Raw genomic sequence first — 19985 nt, 5'->3', positions numbered from 1 at the left:
CAAAATATCTTTTGCATGAAAACAACTGCAAACAGTACAAGTTTGTCAAATAAACAGGTTAAACACCACAAGCTTCTCAATCAAACTTAAATATTTATTCATAAAACTCTAAGTCCCGCTACAAAAAAAGCAAAGTTACTGTAAAATCTTACATCTTTCATTTCCCCCCTCAACAAGCGCTGTCGTATCCCTTATGATATATAAAAAGACAAAAATATACAGTGACCAAGTTTTATAGTGTCTTTGGTACAAACGGTCAGTAATGCCTTTGATTACAGCTCCCTGCATGCTCTTGAAAAGAGGCTGTGCAACTTTCCAATGTTGGGTTTTAAAAACCACGTCAGGTTTTATTTTTAGAATCAACACTATTTGGTAGTTTTAAACTAAGTTTTCCCAAACTTGATTAATTTGTGTTCTCCCATCACTGAAATCTTAACATAATCAAAACCGTTCTGAAAGACCCAAAGCAACATCAAGATTTCTCCAATTTCCACTGGTTGTGCAACGCTACTGGTTGTACACTGAAAAGAAGCCACACTCATCTTATTTATGAACAACCTGTCCCAGCTGGCCAACTCAAATGTTTGGTAACTGCTGGTTAGCAAGCTTCTAGTGCCTAGCCCTGCTAGTGTCTGGTAGCTCCTGATAATGGGTCCAAAAATGGGTCTGGATGATGAAAACTCCTTTGTTTTTAACAGGTTAGGAATCTCCACCGCTATAAACGCAGACTTAAAATGATGAAACCTTTTTAGAAGTAACTGTTGCACTTTCAGACCGGACCTTGACTGAATCCAGCCGTCAGGAAACTGTAATCAAAAAGCATTACTGAAGACAACAAAACATGTGTAATATTGGCATATAATCCGTCTCAAGTGCTACCGAACAAACATATAGACGTCTACCGACTGAAGGCAAGTCATGACACGAATCACACCGCTGCTGATGGACGAGAACCCTCTTCTGCATATTTCTCCGTGTACGGCTCGGACAAAAATCTCTATGAAAAAGAGCGACGTGTTCTTTTAGAAAATGACTGACAGAAAAAACATTTAAGGCACATGATGGTAATCTATGAAGATTAGCAAACATAACGCAAGTACTCGCAAACTTAAGTCTGAATAAAGTCTGACAAAACGGTGTGCTTTATTTTAAACATATTCAAAACTTAAACTCAGAAAGTCATTAACAGAAAATAAAGGGGGGGGGGACCACAAATCCAACTCAGACTGTATTTTCAAAAATTCTGAACAGTTCATTGAAAATTAAACTGAATGAGTTGAGGGAGAAAGAAGGTCTTCAACCAGCAGAAGTGAATATATAGTGTATATATTACATTAGTAGTGTGTGTGTGTGTGTGTGTGTGTGTGTGTGTGTGTGTGTGTGTATTGAGATGTGTGTGTACAGCGAGGAGACATTGCACAGCAAGTCTCCTCCGTTTTCATCATACAGCAGCGTCACCGTACGGAGACACAGTCTCTCTCCACTTCCTTCGGTCCATCCGTCTGTCCGTCCGTCAGTTTGTCGTGAATCTGCGAAGGAGCGACAGAAATCAGGACATCTGTCAAACAAATGATCTGCAGGAGGACGACACAGACGTCTTGTTCTGAATAAAACTAAACCAGGAAATGAAACAAAAAGTTAAAGAAAAAGACAGGAAGATTTTCATAAAATTTTGACAGAATTTAAAAAAAAAAAAAAAAAAAAATATATATATATATATATATATATATATAATAAAAGAATTTAAAAGTTAAAGAAGCAAACAAACGAACAACAAAAAGTAAGAAAGAAGTGACATATTGAGAGAAACCTACTTCTCGTACCTGGCAATGATGTGTGTGACCATCCTGTCCGTGATGCCCGGACACACTTCTTCAGCCAATCGAATGTTGCGTTCCAGCTCCTCGATGGCCAATCGCTGCTCGGAGTGCTCCTTGTGCTGCTGCTTCAACTACAGAAGAAGACAACGACAAACATGAACGGTGGGGGGGAGTTGGATGACAAGAGACACAACTCTCACGTCTGTACGGTGAGTACGAAACAAAAGACTCAACTCTGTCCACTCTGTTCAGGACTTGACGCGAACTAACTTTGTCCGATAAGACTCAGTGTGATTTTTGTATTTTGGTACTTCCTTTTATGCCAAGTTTGCTTCCTTAATGTGGTGAGGTGGTAAACAGGCTGCTGAGTGTACAAACCTCAGTGAAGACGGGAGAGATGACTGTGGTCAGACTGGCAGATTTACTCAGCTGATCCTGAGCCTGCACAGATGAAGATGAGGAGGATGAGGAGGATGAGAAGAGGGGAAAAACAACAGGTGGGAGTTTATGGAAGTGCAGTTTAATTGAAATCAGCGTAGGTGCCGTGCTGCCAGAGCATACAGGAAATAAAATGCTCAGTTTTCTTGATCCGGTTCAAATTCATTTTTTAAGTTATTTAGGATAAAAAAACATTGAGGTTGTTTTGATCCGCTACCATTTGCCCTGACCATTTCCTGTACTGTTTCAAATTAAAAGCCCGCTTGCATTTCAGAAGACACAAGCGCTTTTATTGTGAAACATTTGCAGGAATTTGTGACTGAAATCAGACACTTTAGATGAGATAAAACGGGGATCCTGAAATAATAATAATAATAATAATAATAATAATAATAATAATATGAAAGCTACTGACCGTCCCATTGAGGACCTTCCTGCCCTCGGGCTTCTTCTTCCGGACGGTTGTGAAATTCCAGTCAGGAGGGTCATTGTTCTCTTTGTTACTGGACTCACTTCACATACAAACACACACACACAAACACACACACACACACACACACGTTAGCACGTAATACACAAATACCTACATTCACGTCTGAAACTAAAAGTTTCTGCTGCAGTGAACTCACCTGTCGGAGTCATCGGAGCTGCTGCCGCTGTGCCCCTCCTCCTTCCACCTCCTGAACCTGTCGATCAGCTCGCTGAGGTAGGACGTCTTCTTGCAGTGTTTGATGATGAACTTGTGTTTGAGCAGCTCCTTGGCTGTGGGACGCTGCAGGACGAGAGAGCGGAGGCACAGAGTTCACTGTCAGAGGTCAACTGAGAGTTTCATCTGGTCTCAGCAACAGAAAATGAGCAGAAAAAAAGAGAAAGCGAGACTTCGACTGGCGATTTTTAGATTAAAAAGCAAAACGAAATGATTTGTCTTGTTTCAGATATTTCACTTGGAGCTCCTTGTATGGTTTTTGTGGGTTGGAGGAAGAAAAACAGAAGACCAGTGAAAACAGCAGCGCTGTGAGTCCACCAGGGGGCGTCAAGATGCAACTACGATCATACACAGGACAAGGAAGCTGCTTTAAAATGAAAGCCATAGAAAAACTCGTGAAATTATGAAACAAATGAAAAAGTCAAGAAATGTGACTCAAGATATCTGTCAATATGCCCAAAATCTGTATTTTCTTGTATTTATGAGAGAGAGAAAAAAAAAAATCCTAGAAATATAATGTTGCATAAAATAGAAAATCTGCTTCATCTAAAGCACCTTAAAGTTGTACTTGAGTGCAGTCCTTTAGTAAATGTTTCACTTTTGTCTCCTCAATAGAAATAAAAAGGACACCGGACTCCTGACCAGCAGCTAAAACACCAAGCAGACATTATGGTGAATGTGGACCGTGTCGGTCGGGTGGGGGGGGGGGGTCTTACGAAGGTGGGGTCCTTGTTGAGGCAGGCCTCGGTGAACTCTTTGAAGCTCTTGGAGAAATCTCCGGTCAGCGTTGGAGGAGGAGATTTGGGGATGTGGAAGAGCACTCGCATCGGATGCATGTCGGAGTTGGGAGGTTCCCCCTTGGCGAGCTCGATGGCCGTGATGCCCAGCGACCAAATGTCCGCCTGGAGGGAGTCCAACAATAAATACACACCGGCGTGAAGACTTCTGGCAACTTCTTACATCCGTTAAAACATATATTTTCTATATATCTTTTTACTATGTCTAGTTTTTTCTCTACATGCTGCTGTAACAGTGCAAATATCCACAGTCACACTAATCATTTTATGTAAAAATGTCGAGGACACAACTTCAGAAGTCTTTTTTCTTTTGCTGACTAAATGTTTTTACACACCGGGTGCGTTTTTTCAAACGTCAATAAATTTTTTCCAGCTGTTACTTTTTGTCATGAGTACTTTTACACATAACGGGACTATTGCTTGGCCAAAAACAACATTTTAATTTTGAAGAATGAGCTATCGCAAATCTATTTGAACTTTTTTGTTTTGTTTTTGAACAATTGTCACAAATTCGCATCGCTAAGACCTCCAGTGTGTAAATCTCACAAAACGTCGACTTTACAGTCAAAAGATCAAATAAAGAAAAGCTCCAGAACCAAAGAGTGTTTTGGCATCTTTGCTTGGTAAATGATTTAAAGAATTAATAATTCATTATGATTAGTTTCCTGTAAATTCGCTTGGTCGGGAAATAATCTTGGAAATAATCAGCTATTTGAACATGAAGGCAAACACACACTCGGTCAGGTGATTTGGTTTGGATGAAAAGTTGTGAGGCTCAACTTTCTGTTTGCGCTACCGCTGTGAAACCCACTAACCATATGTTAACCTGGGCAACAACACACACACACACACTTGTAGCAGAGCCATTCAGCGTCACATTACCACAGGATGCTCGGTCGCTGTTTGACTGTTAACTCTGCCGGCTCCATTACTGATGCACACTGACCATATGGCAGCATGTGGTTGGAACGAACACACACACACACACACACACACACACACACACTACTGTGGTGGAAACTAAAGCTGAAACTGACAATTACCTTTTATGAATGTTTTTCTTAATAAAATGTCTTGTTTTTGTCCTGAACAACAGTCAACAATTTCAAATGATATTCCATTTATTATCACGAAGGACTAAAAGAAGCAGAAAATATTCACTCGTTCAACTAATCGATTATCAAAAGAGTAGCTGATTATTTTTACTGCCGATCGATTGATCGTTGCAACACACGAAGCGTCACAACTTTACACAACCAAAACATAACAACTGAAGGGCCGACACTAAATATGTTTTGCCTTTCATCCTATAAAACGTGAGTACACACGTCTCTCTCTCTTCCAGCGAACTTTAAAATGAACCGTCACACACGCCGTCACTCAGGTACAAAGGCTGTCTTTTCTTGGTACGCTTGTTCTGACTGCTCAGGTTACGTCTGTCGTTTACGTAACCGTTCGTGGCATCAGCAAACTGTCTTTGGTGTTTCAACAAGTCAAACTTTGTCTTTCTTCCCTTTATATAGCAGATTAAAAACAAAAACAAAAGCCTGAACAAGTTGCACCTCCAACAAGCTGCCTTTCATTTCACCCCCCCCCCCATCCCTCCTCCCCTCCGTACTTGTAGCTTGAGTTGAAAACTAAACCAGAGATCATGTACGATGAGTGCAGCTCGAATTTGCACAATTTCTTCAGATATTTTATTTTTTACATGTTTCCAAAGAATTTTGGCTTCTTTTTTTTTTTTTTTTTTGACGTTTCTGACGTCATAAAATAAAAAAAAAAAAAAATAAAAAAAAAAATAAAAAAAAAAAAACAGACAAACAGGCTGTTTCAGAGGAAGACTTAATAACACACATGAATCAAAGCACTTCAGGAGACAAAGAACACACCCTGATGGGTTTGCCTTATTTCAGCAGACGTCACCAGACATTTGTTTACTCGGTTATTATTGTGCATCAGAAGCATCCTTTTGACTTTTGTATGAGCAGGTGAGGTCAATACTGGCACAAAACTGACGTCTCAGTTTCAGACAGCTGTCAAACGCACACAAACAGAGAGGATGACGAGGGAATCCCTGTAAACTGGGAACAACTGGACCCATTATCAGGTGCAGGGAACCTCAAATGAAAGCCCACAACGCCAAACTACAGGGCACCGAGGGGCGTTTCTATTATCGGATGCAAATAAATGCCAAGACTTTGGAAATAATGCAAATAAACTGAAAGCCAAACATAACAACAAATCCACGTGGATCATGTTGCCGTGGCGATACGCAAACCCGGTGCCCCGTGTGGGGCAGAGGACTCCCTCAGCCGTGGACTGTATTTACAGACCTGATGGGGTTTGAATGATCAGATCTGAAAATACAACAGAGCAGCTCGAAGGAAGTTTCTCATCAAATCATGAGCTAAAGTAAGAGGTAGTACAAACATAATAAGCTATGATTAGTTCTTCTTCTGCTCTCACTGTGTCCTGTTGTTGATCTCCCCGAGTATGTCATAGATAAAGAGTTGTTCATTTTTACCTTTTATTTGTTACTGACTGAATTAGACTTCAACAGAGTAACGTGGCCTCTAAAAGTGAAAGTTTGTGGTAAACTATAAACGGGGTTCTGACCTTGGAGTCGTAGGCGGACTGCTGGATGACCTCGGGTGCCATCCAGAAGGGCGTTCCCACGAAGGTTTCCCTCTTGATCTGCGTGTCCGTCAGCTGACCGGCGACTCCGAAGTCAGCCAGCTTCACCTGACCGTGCTCCGACAGCAGGACGTTGGCGGCTGCGGACAATTGACATTACTACTAATGAAAACTAAACACCTCAAAGCTACTATGTGAAGGATTTTTTTTTTTTTTGAGAACTAAATGACAGTTAAAAAAAATTAAGTTTGCTTGCAGAAAAAACAAAAACTAAATTCTGTTCACCTCCATTGAACTGGTGTCAATTCAGAGTCAAATGTCTCAAACAAAATCCAATTAGCTTAATGGCCAGATTTTCAAAGGGAGAAGCTGGAACATTATTATTTTTTTATTCATCTTATTTGTGTACTTGCAGAATCGAATTGACTTCATAAATAATAATTATATAAAAAAAAAAAGACTTCGCAAACGAACTAACATAAAAACTTAAAATATTACTAAGGTGCATTATAGGAATTGTAGTATTTTTTTTACACCTTAATCCAACCCTAATATTAAAAGCCCCATTGTTTTGGTTTCTGCTGCATTGATTGTGACTGATGTTGTATTTAAAAAGTGCTTTATTTTCTGAGTTTGCAAAGCTTAATCATTAAAGGTCTCTTTTGAATAACACAAGAGGTCCAAGGTTCAACAATCTGAGCGCTGGTTTTTAATCCCAACCGCACCTTTGATGTCTCTGTGGATCTTCTTCTCTGAGTGAAGGTAGTCGAGCCCCTTCAGGATCTCCTTCAACATCGTGGCAATCTGAGACTCATCGAACGGACCCGCCCGCAGCTGCACACACACACACACACACACACACACGCATACGCACACACACACACGCACACACGCATACGCACACACACACACGCACACACAAACACAAACACAAACACAAACACCAAGTGATGACACATGAGGGATCGACACACCGGAGGCTGTGCGTGCGTAGGCGTTCAAACACACCCTGTTCAGTTTCATTCAAGACAAGACTCAACACGAGACAATTACGAAGCATCAGTCACTGAGACGTTTTTATATAAACATTAATTTACATGTTTCAATCATTTTTCTAACTTCTTTATTATTTCTCCTACAAGCAACTAAAGCTTCATGTGCCACAAATTTCCTCCCAGAATTCAACATGGTCTCGATGTTTTGATAAAAAACAATTTTTTTTTTTGGTGCTTTTATTTGGACACAAATGTGCATTATCACGAGTGAAAATCCGTCAAATTGAGCAAATTAATTTAAATAAAACTTCAGAAAAAAAGGAGATGAATCCATCTTAACCCTGTGAGAACCAACATTAGGTGATAACTCTTTCAATACGCGAGTAAGTCCTCGCTGTCGGCAGCCGTTATCTTACTCACCAAGTCGAGCGCTGAACCCCCACCGAGATACTCCATGATGATCCACAGCTTACTGCCCTGGAAGAGGAAGAATTTGTTTCGAAACTTGTTTTCTAAAGTGACAGAAAATACAAATAAATGTAATTTCATAGAACAAATGAGAAAAAGATGGAAACGATCAATAACCTCCATCTCGGTTAGAAATCCCATTTTCCTTTTTTTTTTTTTTTTTTTTCCCATCAGCCCCGCTGCTTCCCGTCACCTCTTCCTGCAGATTTTCTTAACTGTGGCCGGCTCGGCGTCTGTCTTACCTTCAGGTAGGAGCCGAAGTACTTGGTGATGTACGGGCTGTCGCACTGACTGAGCACCGTGATCTCCTGCTGGATGTCCTCGATCTCATCCTCGGCCTCCTCCAGATCAATCGTCTTGATGGCTACAACGCTCTGACTGCGGTTGTCGATTCCTTTGAACACCTGCAGGAGGAAAAAAAAAAAATGAGATAAGCTCGAGACAGAAACATGAGACCAAGAATGATGAAGAGAGAATGGAATAAACAAAAATGTGGAAAAATGAAACCACCTCTCCAAAAGATCCTTTTCCGATGCGATCGAGTTTGGTGAACAGCTCCTCCGGATCGATCTGAGAACTCTGAGAGGACGAAGAGGAAAACCGGTGTTAATAGTTCTTTATATTCACATCCTTATAAATCACACAAAACTGAACATAAAACTGCAACTGAGAGATGAATCCATATATAACCACTGGATGATATCTTTATTACCACTGTGAGATAGTGTGTATTTATGATGACGTGACGTTGGGAATCTTCTCATGAATGAATGAATGGATCTTCCTTTTTTTTTTTATTTGATCTCATTTTCCTCAAAATTAAACAATTACAAACATAACAAACAATAATAGCAATACCAAACACAAAAAGACAAAGAAAAAGACAAACGATTTCATGTTTTTTCAACGTTTGATATTAAAGGTTGAGATCGAAATGCAACGTTGGGACGAAAATTTTGCTTTTATTTCATGCTAGCTACATGCAACACAAGAAGTTTAAAACGCATATAAATATATATTTCTATCCATCCAGCTACACAACATACATGAAACATTTTCAGTCCGTCTGATTATGAGGGATTTTTTTTTTCCATATAACCACTAAGTGACAACTTTATTATAAAAAATATTGTTTCTTCACCAATCCTTTTCTCTAGTTTTATAGATTTCAGGAATCCACCCTGCAGCGAGCAAAATAAGAGAAATCAAACCCGATGGAAGAAAACCTATAAAAGTTTTCATCACATTTCCAGAAAGTTATTTCTTCACACAAAACGCTTCGCAACACGACGTCCATGTTGTCACCACAGAGCCTCAAAACTATCACAGAGACATAAAACGCAGAAGGAAACAAGCATGACAGTTAAAGATAACAGGAACTGAACACACAGCTGCCTGACCACACACACACACACACACACACACACACACACACACACACACACACACACACACACTTATCTCTGTGGGATTACATTTGTTTCCCAAACACGACTGCTGTGTCCGTTAAAGAAAGAACTTTAACGAGAACGTACGTCACTTTGAAGAGTTCATAAATGTGAATTTCACACAGATGTTTTACAGTTTCTGCCTTTAGATGAACAAAATACCGTTTCATGTTCAAATTAAGCCGGCGTATCAAAGCTGCGGCTTCAAAATAAACATCACGGGGACATCTTGTCGATGACAAATTGAGAATTTGTATGCTACGCTTGGTCTTAAAGTTCAAACCGGGAAAACAAAAAAGGTCTGCAGGATGACAGAACGGGCTTCTTCCTCTGAGGAGACCCAACTCCCGAAAAGTGGAAGTTTTGGTATCGTGGTCAAACCAGAGTCACCCGAATATATATATATATACACAAAAAAAAAATCATGAATATTCACAGCAGATTACACAGAAATCAAACCCACAAACAACCTCGCAGAGCAGAATATTCTGTAAAGAGTGTTTGGACACCCAACAGCGGCTTCACTATAGATCGGAGTCTCAATGGTTCAGCGTGCAGAAGAGCTGGACACGTCCGGGCAGCGAACCAAGCAGCTCTGCAGCAGCTGTGGGGAAACTTTCCTCCTCGTTTCAGCCGGCACCGTTTTCACAGCGCCGACGGGCGCTCGTTGGGAATTGGGTCAAACTTTGACTTCCTCCTGGCAGCTGGCGCGCTCCGAATAATCGTCCTTTCATGCCTCATTTCTTTAAGTTGGCATCTAAACTTCATGATTGCATCAGCAAACACAAGTTCACCTTCAACTGTGAGAACAAAACTAGTCTCAATGCAGTCAGGTGATAATTCTTCTTCTGGTTTTCTTTCTACAAACTTTCCGCCATCAGATCCTTGCTGGTTGAACTTGGACAGCTCTTAGACGTCTCGTCACTCACAAATCCTCCATTTTGGAACTTATTGACAGCATGACTAACTTCCTGCAAACGATGCTCGACTCAAATTGATTGTGGGTGCAGGTGATAGTTCTTACCAAGAATATTTCAAACAAAATTTGAAACTCAAAGTTTGTCTAAATGCTCGTTTGTTGCCATTTAAAGGGGCGTAGTGACGCGTTCTCAAGTCAAATCCTGATGTATTTATTTCATCTCTAATGAAACCACTTTATAAACCTCATGGAAGTTTCTGCTCATTGTTTTCAATCCAGTGTTTCAGTGTTTTAAGTGCTGCCATCATGGCCTAAAAAAAGCACTTGTTATGCAACACACATACACACACACACACACACACACACACACACACACACACACACAGTATGAAACACACACACAAACACACACACAGTATGAAACACACACACACACATTTTGTCCTCAGACTCTCTAAATTGCTTCAAAGAACATTTAATAAACACTTCTGCAGAAGTGTATGATGCTGGTAGACTTTCCTCTGAACTAAAAAAAGAACACACACACACACACACACACACACACACACACACACACAGAGAGAGAGAGAGAGAGATTACCCACAAAGTTGCCACACCCTGTTAGCAAATACAGCGGTTACCGTCGAATGATACTTTTAGCTTTGGTGCAGACGGCGACTACAGAGATGCACAATACGACAATATAAGAAGCTCGCCTATGAAACTGCACACGATATATTCAAATAACCACGACTTATGTGTAACTAAAGAAAAAACATTTCAAGATTTATCCTCGACTTCACCGGTGGGCTGATGAAGATGAAGGACAATGCCGGTTTATTTCAACCTGGTGTGTTTCCTGTTGAAGCGACTACTGGATCTCTCGAGGTCGTGCTGGCGTTGCACTCTCAGCCTCTGCTGGAGAGATTCAGGGAAACCATGAATCCCACAAAATATCTTCTCAAAAACTGAGATTTTTGTTTTGGTTTTTTTTTACAAGAATCAGTTTAAATGATTGTAACTCGTCGAATCGAAAGAAAACACGAAGGATGAAATAAACAGGAATTATGAGAATATGATAAACTGATGAGTCAATTCAAACTAAAACAAACATTCAAAGTTAAACTCCATCGGCTCTCTGTTTCAGGTGATGCTCTCAGGACCGAGCGTCCCTTCGGGTTACGTCACCCTTCGTCTCCTGATAAGCCGTTTTATAAGCGTTGATTACAGGACGACATGCTGTACTTCGTTATCGTTGCCATAAGCGTGTTTTAGTGTCGTTTCCAGCACGGCTGCACCCAACTTCAACCGGAGCAGAGGTAGAGTTATTTAAAGCACCTTTGTGGGTGGAAATGACCTCGACCTGCTTTTAGACATCCACTGTCCTCGTTTATCAGAAATAATGCTTCAACAATTAATCATTTATCAAGCAAAACAATACAAATATTATCTGTTTTCCAGGGTTGAATATTGGCTGTTTTATATCATTGTAAAGTGAATATAAATGGCTTTTGGACACTAGAATCTCTTTTTCACTATCTCAGTTCTGTTTCATTTACAGGAATATCAAACATATGAATCCTCTCTTGGAGACACGGGATCCAGAGGACACAAAACAATGACTCGGTTATTAAACTAGCTGCAGAGTGATTGTTTGTGCTCCAGTAAAGAGGCCATGTTGTGTAGTGGGAATACGTAACTGTACTGTTTTCTCTATTTTTTTTACATTTAAAAAAGTGAGAAAAAAAAAAAAGAACACCAGATAATTGGAAATGACAGATTGTTCGTTGTGGCACTAAAACAAAACAAATTCAACCATAAAACTGTTAAAATATCAAACTGAAACAAAATAAATAGCTCGTAAAAGCATAAATTAAGCTACGCACTTAGTTACAAAGCATTTGACTAACGTCACGTCACGGGCAATTTCTTTCGTATGTGTGTCAGCCAGAGAAAACATTATCGCCTTTTTTATAATTCACCTCGGGCAAATAAGGAAGAGCTGAAACAGCTGTTCAGATATCGGTTATGATGTAATAATATGATAACCGGAGACGAGGTTTCCCCAGAGGACCCGACCAACAAACAGTATCTCTTTATTCCATCCTACCAGCATTTATTTGTCATATATGAAATTAGAATGTGGTCCCAGTTTACATTTTAACTTCAAGCCTGTTGATTATTAAAAAGAAATGCTACCCATTAACATTAGATAACCTTTGATACTCAATGCTCAGTCATTTGATAATACAAATGTAGAAGTTTGACACTCTGACCTTCTTAATACATCAGCCTAATGTTGGTTTGTTTTTCTAAATGTTCTGTTTTAATGTTACTTGGTGGTTTTTCTGTTTGTTTCTGCTGCTGAACTGAAAACCGAACCAACAGTTGCTGTAAATTCATCCTCAACTACGGCAATGATTTCCATCAAACAGGGACTTTCTGAACCAAACGCATCAAGACGTAATTTATGAACAACAGTGGAGTGTTTCTACACTTTTGCTGTGAAGATATCGAGGTGCAGGTTTCCATTAGAATCAACTGACTGAAAAAGGTCCAAGTTTTGGGTTTTACACTATAAAATACCACAAATAGAAAATAAAGTTCACTTTCAACGAGGTGTGAAGTGTGAAGCTGAGTGGCCATGTTTGGACATTTCTGTCTCAGTGTGGTGAAAGAACAACAGCTGCAAGAGAGAGGGAAGTTAAATATTCAACCATTTCTCAAATCATTACTGAGCAGCTTTTTACTCAGTACATCAATTCTCTATTCCTGTAAAAGCCAAGTTACAGAAACTGTAAAAACTGCTATCGTTCAGAGTCCAGAAAAGATTTCAGTTCATGTGTGACTGCAGCTCAGGTTATACTGGCAGTCTGGGAATTTGTATTTGAGCTTATCAGCGCCGAGCCCGCAAGAAAGAATTACACGAATGCAAACAAACCCAGATATAAAAAGATGCTGCGTGTAAACAGTTAACATCAAACTGTTTTGTTCAGATCGTGTTGTTCGTTCTGATAATGACGTTCCTGTCGGTCTCCCGGCTTCAACGAGCACTGAACATCCATCAACCTGAACAACGTGTTGCCCAACAATTTATCTGCTGAAGTCGTCAAGAAAACATTCGTAGAGCTTCAAACTGCACGACTAGCAGTCCTAAACCCGGAGTTATTCAATCTACTGTATGAGCTTATCAACAAGGAGGAAAAACAAATCTGTAACTAATATTTCAGAAGCAGGAACCAGCAAATGTTTGGCATTTGTTCCTCAAAATGGACAAAACGCCGGCACTCACATCTTTATAATCTTCCATTTTTCACAAACGCGTTTCTGCTTAAAACTCATCAAGGAAACTGACAATTGAATCAATTTAGAATCTACAACAAAGGAAAGTGTGAAAACTGAAGTTGTTTTCATACTTTCTGAAGCGAGAACAAATAAAAGATCTCCAGATTTGAGAATAAATAATATAAAACAACGAGCGCTTCAGACTGCAGACTAGAAATCTGTCAAACTGTGAATGTATTTGTTCAAGTACATCATGATCCACATTTAAAAAGAAAAGAAAATGACGCAGTCCTTCAAGCAAAGTAGACTTTCTGAATTTTGCGCAGACACATTTTGCTGAGAAGCAATCTATTCTGAGAAAAAAAAAAAAACAATGTGTATGGGAGCTGGCAAACAAAAACAGAGATCATTGCTTCTCCAACAGGTGAGTGACATTTTTTGGATGCAACAAAATTTAGCTGCAAAAGGTGTGAAAAGTTGTCCGGGAGGTTCTGAACAACACGACTGAGAATTCAGGTCATTACACAAATAAGTTTGTTCATCAGCATCCTGATTTGTGGAAATGTCTCCGTTTTAACAGAACAGGAGGTCCACCTTCACCTCCAGGTCACTTTTCAAACAATTTCAAAAAGATCATCTTGAAGATTTTTCTCTGCCGAACCAACAAAGCCCGACTTCAGTATCTTTATGTTCTGCATCTTGACTCTTAAACAGGAGCAGTGGGTTTTCCTTTTCTTTTTCTTTTTTTACTGATGGAGGTTTGATACTGATAAGAAGCAGATTCAGGTGAAAGCAACACAGAAAGAAAGAGGAAAAAAGAGAGAGAGAGAGAGAGAGAGAGAGAGAGAGAGAGAGAGAGAGAGAGAGAGAGAGAGAGAGAGAGAGAGCCATAGTTGGGTTTTAAAAAGGTCAGTGAACTCTCGTCGGGTCCGTCGAACACGCAAAACATTAAGCTGCCGGGAAGACTTGGACCGGTCGGTGGAAACTCTGTAACCGAGCGAGTAACCGAGCGTGAGAGGTCCATGTTTTTACTAACAAGTAGTGTCCAAATATCCCAACAAGAAAAAAAGGCTCTATGTGTGTGTGTTTTTGTCAGTAAGAGGTCAAAGGTCACAGCTGCTCAGAGGAGGAAGTACAAACACAGCATTCTCAGTAATGACCTCTGGGGATCCGCATCATGTGAAAGTCTCACCGACTCTTTAACGTTTCCTGTTTCGATTCAAAGTCGGCTCAGAAAACATGTCGTCGATGTGGAGTCATCTCACATGAGAAACTTTCCACAACTTATTACGATCCAATCAAAACATCTGTTTTCATCACGATGCTGACGATTGCGATGACTCATAAATCTGCCTGATCTCAAATTCAGACTTTTCTGAAACTCGTCACGTTGTTCCTGTTTACACGTTCTGATGTCGGAAAACGTGAATGTAAACAAACCGAAAAGCTTCAACAGAGAAGCATAAAAAAATGTTCTGCTGTGAATCAGACTGCAGAAAAAGTGACTCAGCCGCCATCATCAATCCTTTCAGGCAGCTTCTCACCCCGTGACACACGAGTGCCTTTCAGGTTCCAGTCTGGAGCCCGTGAACGACGCTGAAAAGGTGCAGCGGAGGAATTACAAAAAGCAGAAGAAGAAGCGGACACTCCCCGGCTGTTTGATCGGGGATATCTCCGCGGACACGCCTCCGCCTGGCTTCCCTGCTACGTCTGCCGCGTTGACAACAACCTGCGCTCGTACATTCAGAGTCGAGTTTAAATTAATTCAGGAAGTTTTGGACACGAGAGCGCGGGAAAGTTTGGAGCTGATGCTCTGCTGCAGTTAAACAGGAAGTTCTGTTTTTCTTTATCGAGAGGGGTCAAAACGTCAAGTCCAGATCCTGAAGGGATTCAGCGTCCAGAGGAAATAAAAGACCTCAGCATAAAGCAGTTTCAGCTCCTTTTCCTGTGCTGTGTTGAAGATCTCCCTTTCAGGTCGACACTTCTGCTTTTAATAAATATTGAGATAAAGTAAAGCTCTAAATAAAGCTGATATCATTAATGTGTTTTGTTCGTCTCCGCCTGCCAGTGTTGAAAAAATAAGACTGTACATAAAAGTGTTCGTAGCTTCCAGGTCTGAAAAATGAAGTGCGTTAAGCTGCAATACCACCGAGGGCCACTAGAGGTCGGCTCCAAAAATCTCTAACTCCAGCGACTCCTATTTAACTTCTCTCATGAAGTCAAAACAATTCTTCCAGAAGTTATCTCGGTGTTGCTAAAGTCGCTCCTTCTTTGTATTTTTCTGGAGGTCCATCCAAGCCGTGTTTTGGGGGCGTGTCTGTTTGATTGACAGGCCTGTGGTGCAATCAGGTTACACCACAACAAATTAAAAATCTCCACTGAAACCCGACTCACCAAAAGTCAAACTAACAATCCTTTGATAAGAGTCAATAAAATGTCTTCCTATGTGAAAAGTGTTCCCTATAACCCGTCAATCACTTGAACCGTAAAGATATAATCACACCACATTACATCAGCTGACTCAGACTCCAATGAAGCTCTATTTATTATTAATAGAGTTGAATAGTTTCTTTACATTGTGGGATGTTGCCGTGCAGGTGTTTATCTCCGAAGGTCAATGTGTAGAAGTGAGACCATTAGTAGAATTAAAGAGAGCGTTCACGTGCAACGTTTTTGATATTTGGGTCATTTATGAAGTAAAAAGATTACAAAAGTTTGAATATTGGCTTATTTTTGGGGGGTTTTCCGTATTGAAAAGACGTTTAGACTTTTGGGCTGCCTGTCAGTTAAAAAAAATCATTACTCAAGAAAATAATCAGCAAATAAGTCCATAATGGCAATAATTAATAGTTGAGCCCAAATGTTTTACTATACTAAAGTCTGTATTTCAGTAATGTGCTTTGGGAAACCCTGAAAGAGCCGACGCAACGACGTGTTGCTCCGAGGCAGCGAATCTTACAGACAAACAATCGACTTATTATTTGCAACCGACTTGCAAAAACAAAAATATCATAAATATGGAGTCAGCTGAGAAACTTGTGTCATGATGGCACAGTTTTCAAATGACATCCAGCTTATTGTACTGCATTATGTAATGATTCTTCAAAAAAACAAAAACAAAGGGATGTGAAGTCATGAGTCAAGAAGCCACAAACACCCGTCAGCTGCCTGATATCATTCAGGCTGGAAGAAGCTTTTTCTGCAGAACAGAGTTCATTACAGTGTGCACTGATAACAGAAGAAAAAAACACGGTTCAGAGGTACAAAGAACATGTGATGGTCTGTAGGACCCTTTTCTGTCTCTGTATGTTCTTTCCTTTCTCTTTTTTTCTCTTTTATGCCCAAAGAAAAACAAAATAAACAGAAGGAATGAAAAGACATTAAAAAGACGAGGTGACTGCTGAATATTTCCAGTTCTGTACGATCTGAGCGATGTTAAAACGACGGCAAACAGACGTCCGGCTGCAAACAACATGTGGACATACAGGTATTGTCACCTTTTAATTTGATACGGCTAACTTGTTAGCAAACAGCTGCCTGCTGACACATTTTACAGACAACAGGGCGACGAACAATATTTACTCTTCTTCTCGTTTCTGTTCGGCTCCTCTGCTGCTAACTTTATTTGAGGTTTGGTGCTGTGTGGTTAACATTTACTGGGATTTCTTTCAAAGTGTTTTTGCTGAAAACTTAGTTTAAGACCAAAACAATGAGCTTAAAGGCAGAAACTGCACATTCAGGTGTTGATTCTCATCACCTGTGTTAAAAAAAAATATTGATTAAAGCAACTTTAAGTTGCAAAAGGCCAAAGTCATAAAGCTGCTTCTATAGTCTATATTCATGAGGTAATCAAAAAAATGTGACTAGGAGCAAACGTAACTGATATTTTTGCTTTAAAAAAAAAAAAAAGTAGCCGTCGAGCAGCTGTCAAAACTGCTCCATATTTTCTGTCACCTAATCAATTAATCAAGTCGTCCCGGCCTTAAACAACACACTGGGCTCCTCCTGGCAGCCCCAGCAGACATTTCTGTCTGCCTCTGCGCTGCAGCTGTCGGGTGTCAGGTGTGTGTTGATTCAACCGCTGACGTCACCTCCGGCACCGCCCGCCTGGGACCAGCGGAGCAGGCCGAGAACGAGCCAGTCACACAGGTACACACCTGAAAGCCGGCCAAACAAGAGGTTTTACACCTTTATAACCCCCATTACACGCCTATAAAAAAAAACAATAACAACAAAAAACAGGCAGAAACACAGCGTTTCCTCTGATTTACGTTCAATAATCAACTGCAGGTGTAATCCCAGTTTGCGTACTATCGCATAAATCCAGAGTTAAATCGAGGTAGGATGACCTGTAGGGAATTTACAGGAGGTCCGATGAGAGACGTTAAGACATGCTGCTGAGCAACACGCACATAAAACAGGTTAGTAACAGCGGCGAGGCCACGACACACCCGGAACTGCATCCATAACCCGTATCATAAAGGAAATAAAAGATACAGAGCTATAAATAAGGTCAAGACACGGTGAGTCACAGTGGAAACTTCACATAAAGACTACCCAGAGGACACCGTAATGACAACATGGGGTACCACAGGCACATGTGTAAAGACAGGAATATCATAGGAGACACTATTCATTATCATAGAGTGAGTATGGAGCAGCTTCGTCAACATACAAGTCACAAGTTTTAAGATATTTAAGCAGCAAAAAAGCAAAATTAACACTGTATGGAGTACTAGATTCACACAATAAGTCAATATATGTATATTATAGGGATATATTAAAAGGTATAAACCAAGAAGTCAAACATAAACTGAATTTGGAGAAGCTGGGTCACAATTTAAGTCATCAGAGGAAACATAAACACTATGAAGTCACTGTAAACTCCATTTAGAGTAGTTAAACCCTATTTTAGGGACACTGTATGGGACTTTAGGGACACTGTATGGGACTTTAGGGACATAAACAGACAGTAAAGTCACTGCAAGCTAAATTTGGAGCACCGAAGGCCAAATATAAATCACTGTGTAAACGTCGTGGCCACATTTTAAGGGATGTGAACCCCAGAAAGTATGAAAGCTCCACACTTAAAGAAAAACACCTTAAAGTCAAAGTAAACTTCCTTCTGGAGGGATTAAAATCCATTAAAGTGAATAAAACAGGAGCTTAAAGACACAAAAACGCCATAAAGTCACTGAAACTGAATTCGGAGATTAGAAACACATTTGAAGACATTTAATGGGACTCAGTAAGAGATACCAACAAAATAAAAACGCCTCTAATTCACTGCAAACTAAATTTGACGTCACTAAATAGCATGTTGATAAATTTGAATAAACATTTATTAAACTTCATTTTGAGGGGGGGGGGGGGGGGGGCAACGTTACGTCGCTGGCCATTAAGTGAATAAACCAGGACGTTTAAAGACACATCAGAAGTTATTACATTAATGTCGTGAGGATATCATGAAGGAATGAATTAGAGTTGGACAACAACAACCAGCCTTCAGTGGTTAAAAAGGCAATTTACATGTGAATGGACACTGAACACGGCTCGTTTGAATACCGAGTCCCGGAGCGTTTTACCTGGTTTATTTGGTTTATTTATGTCACACTAACACCAGGTAATGACTTTTAAACGGGTAGGAAATGGCCTGTGGTTGCACAACGCCTCCTCCGCTGCTGATGAGCAGTTTTGCTTCGTACCGACGCCGAGAAAAAAAAAAAAAAAAAAAACCCGCAGCGAAACGCAGAAGCAGCCAGAAGCGTCCACCTTCCCGACGTACCTGCATACCGGGAACCTCCATGGTCACTTCTGAGTATGAACGCCCTGTTCCTCCTCCAGGTTGGTCCGCTTGGTTGTTGTTGTTGTTGTTGTTTTTTGTCACTTCTTTGACTTTCTTTTATCGAGCGTCTTCAACTAAAACTTCTCTCTCCCCCCCCTCCCCTCCCCTCCTCCGACAAAAGAAAGAAAAAACAAAACAAACAAAAAAAAAGGAAAGAAAGAAACAGATTTTAACTTCGAGGAGAGTTAAAAAAAAATAATAATAATATCCGAGAGAACAGGCGGTTTGTTTTTGCAAATGACCAAACGACAAACACACAGACGTGAGGGAGTCTGCAGCGAGGAAACAGTGGCGAGCAGACAACGAGCTGGCTCCTCCCACTTCAGGGGAGGAGCTCCGGAGGCTGGGGGAGTCAGCCTGAACATGTCTGCTGCCCCCTGGTGGTGGTGGTGGTGGTGGTTCTGTCTATCTATCAATCAATCAATCGATCTATCTATCTATCTATCTATCTATTATCTATCTATCTATCTATCTATCTATCTATCTATCTATCTATCTATCTATCTATCTATCTATCTATCTATTATCTATTATCTATCTATCTATCTATCTATCTATTATCTATATCTATCTATCTATCTATCTATCTATCTATCTATCTATCTATCTGTCTATCTGTCTATCTGTTGT

The 19985-nt window shown here is 40.3% G+C and overlaps 1 protein-coding gene across 2 annotated transcripts; it reads right to left on the bottom strand.

Annotated features, from left to right (window-relative positions):
- Positions 1-73: 73 nt before the first annotated feature.
- Positions 74-19638, bottom strand: stk26 (serine/threonine protein kinase 26). Of its 2 annotated transcripts, none has more exons than XM_069172206.1 (12): positions 19296-19638; positions 8369-8437; positions 8101-8262; positions 7811-7867; positions 7121-7229; positions 6378-6535; positions 3681-3866; positions 2888-3030; positions 2674-2770; positions 2199-2261; positions 1815-1951; positions 74-1529 (listed from the first exon to the last, which is right to left on the bottom strand). In XM_069172206.1, the coding sequence occupies exons 1-12, from the start codon at positions 19314-19316 to the stop codon at positions 1514-1516; spliced, it is 1218 nt and encodes a 405-aa protein (XP_069028307.1). In that variant the 5' UTR covers positions 19317-19638; the 3' UTR covers positions 74-1513. The 2 variants fall into 2 exon arrangements, with proteins under 2 accessions (XP_069028307.1, XP_069028308.1); XM_069172207.1 differs by having other exon boundaries at positions 1824-1951.
- Between the last annotated feature and the right edge of the window lie 347 nt (positions 19639-19985).

The sequence above is a fragment of the Embiotoca jacksoni genome, unplaced genomic scaffold, assembly GCF_022577435.1.
Source record: "Embiotoca jacksoni isolate LCO1_2020_lvr unplaced genomic scaffold, fEmbJac1.0.p SCAF_51, whole genome shotgun sequence".
Classification (NCBI taxonomy): domain Eukaryota; kingdom Metazoa; phylum Chordata; class Actinopteri; family Embiotocidae; genus Embiotoca; species Embiotoca jacksoni.
Note: the sequence above shows the minus strand (reverse complement) of the source record. Positions and strands in the feature narration are given on the sequence as shown.

What these genes read in the sequence shown, in the direction of transcription:
- stk26 (XM_069172206.1), bottom strand. Translation starts at nt 19,316, where the DNA reads ATGGAGGTTCCCGGTATGCAG. An exon ending in GAAAAGGATCTTTTGGAGAG is followed by an intron (nt 8,263 to 8,368) that starts GTGGTTTCATTT and finishes TTCCTCCTGCAG; the next exon opens with GTGTTCAAAGGAATCGACAA. An exon ending in TCTCTCCCGTCTTCACTGAG is followed by an intron (nt 1,952 to 2,198) that starts GTTTGTACACTC and finishes CTTCTTCTGTAG; the next exon opens with TTGAAGCAGCAGCACAAGGA.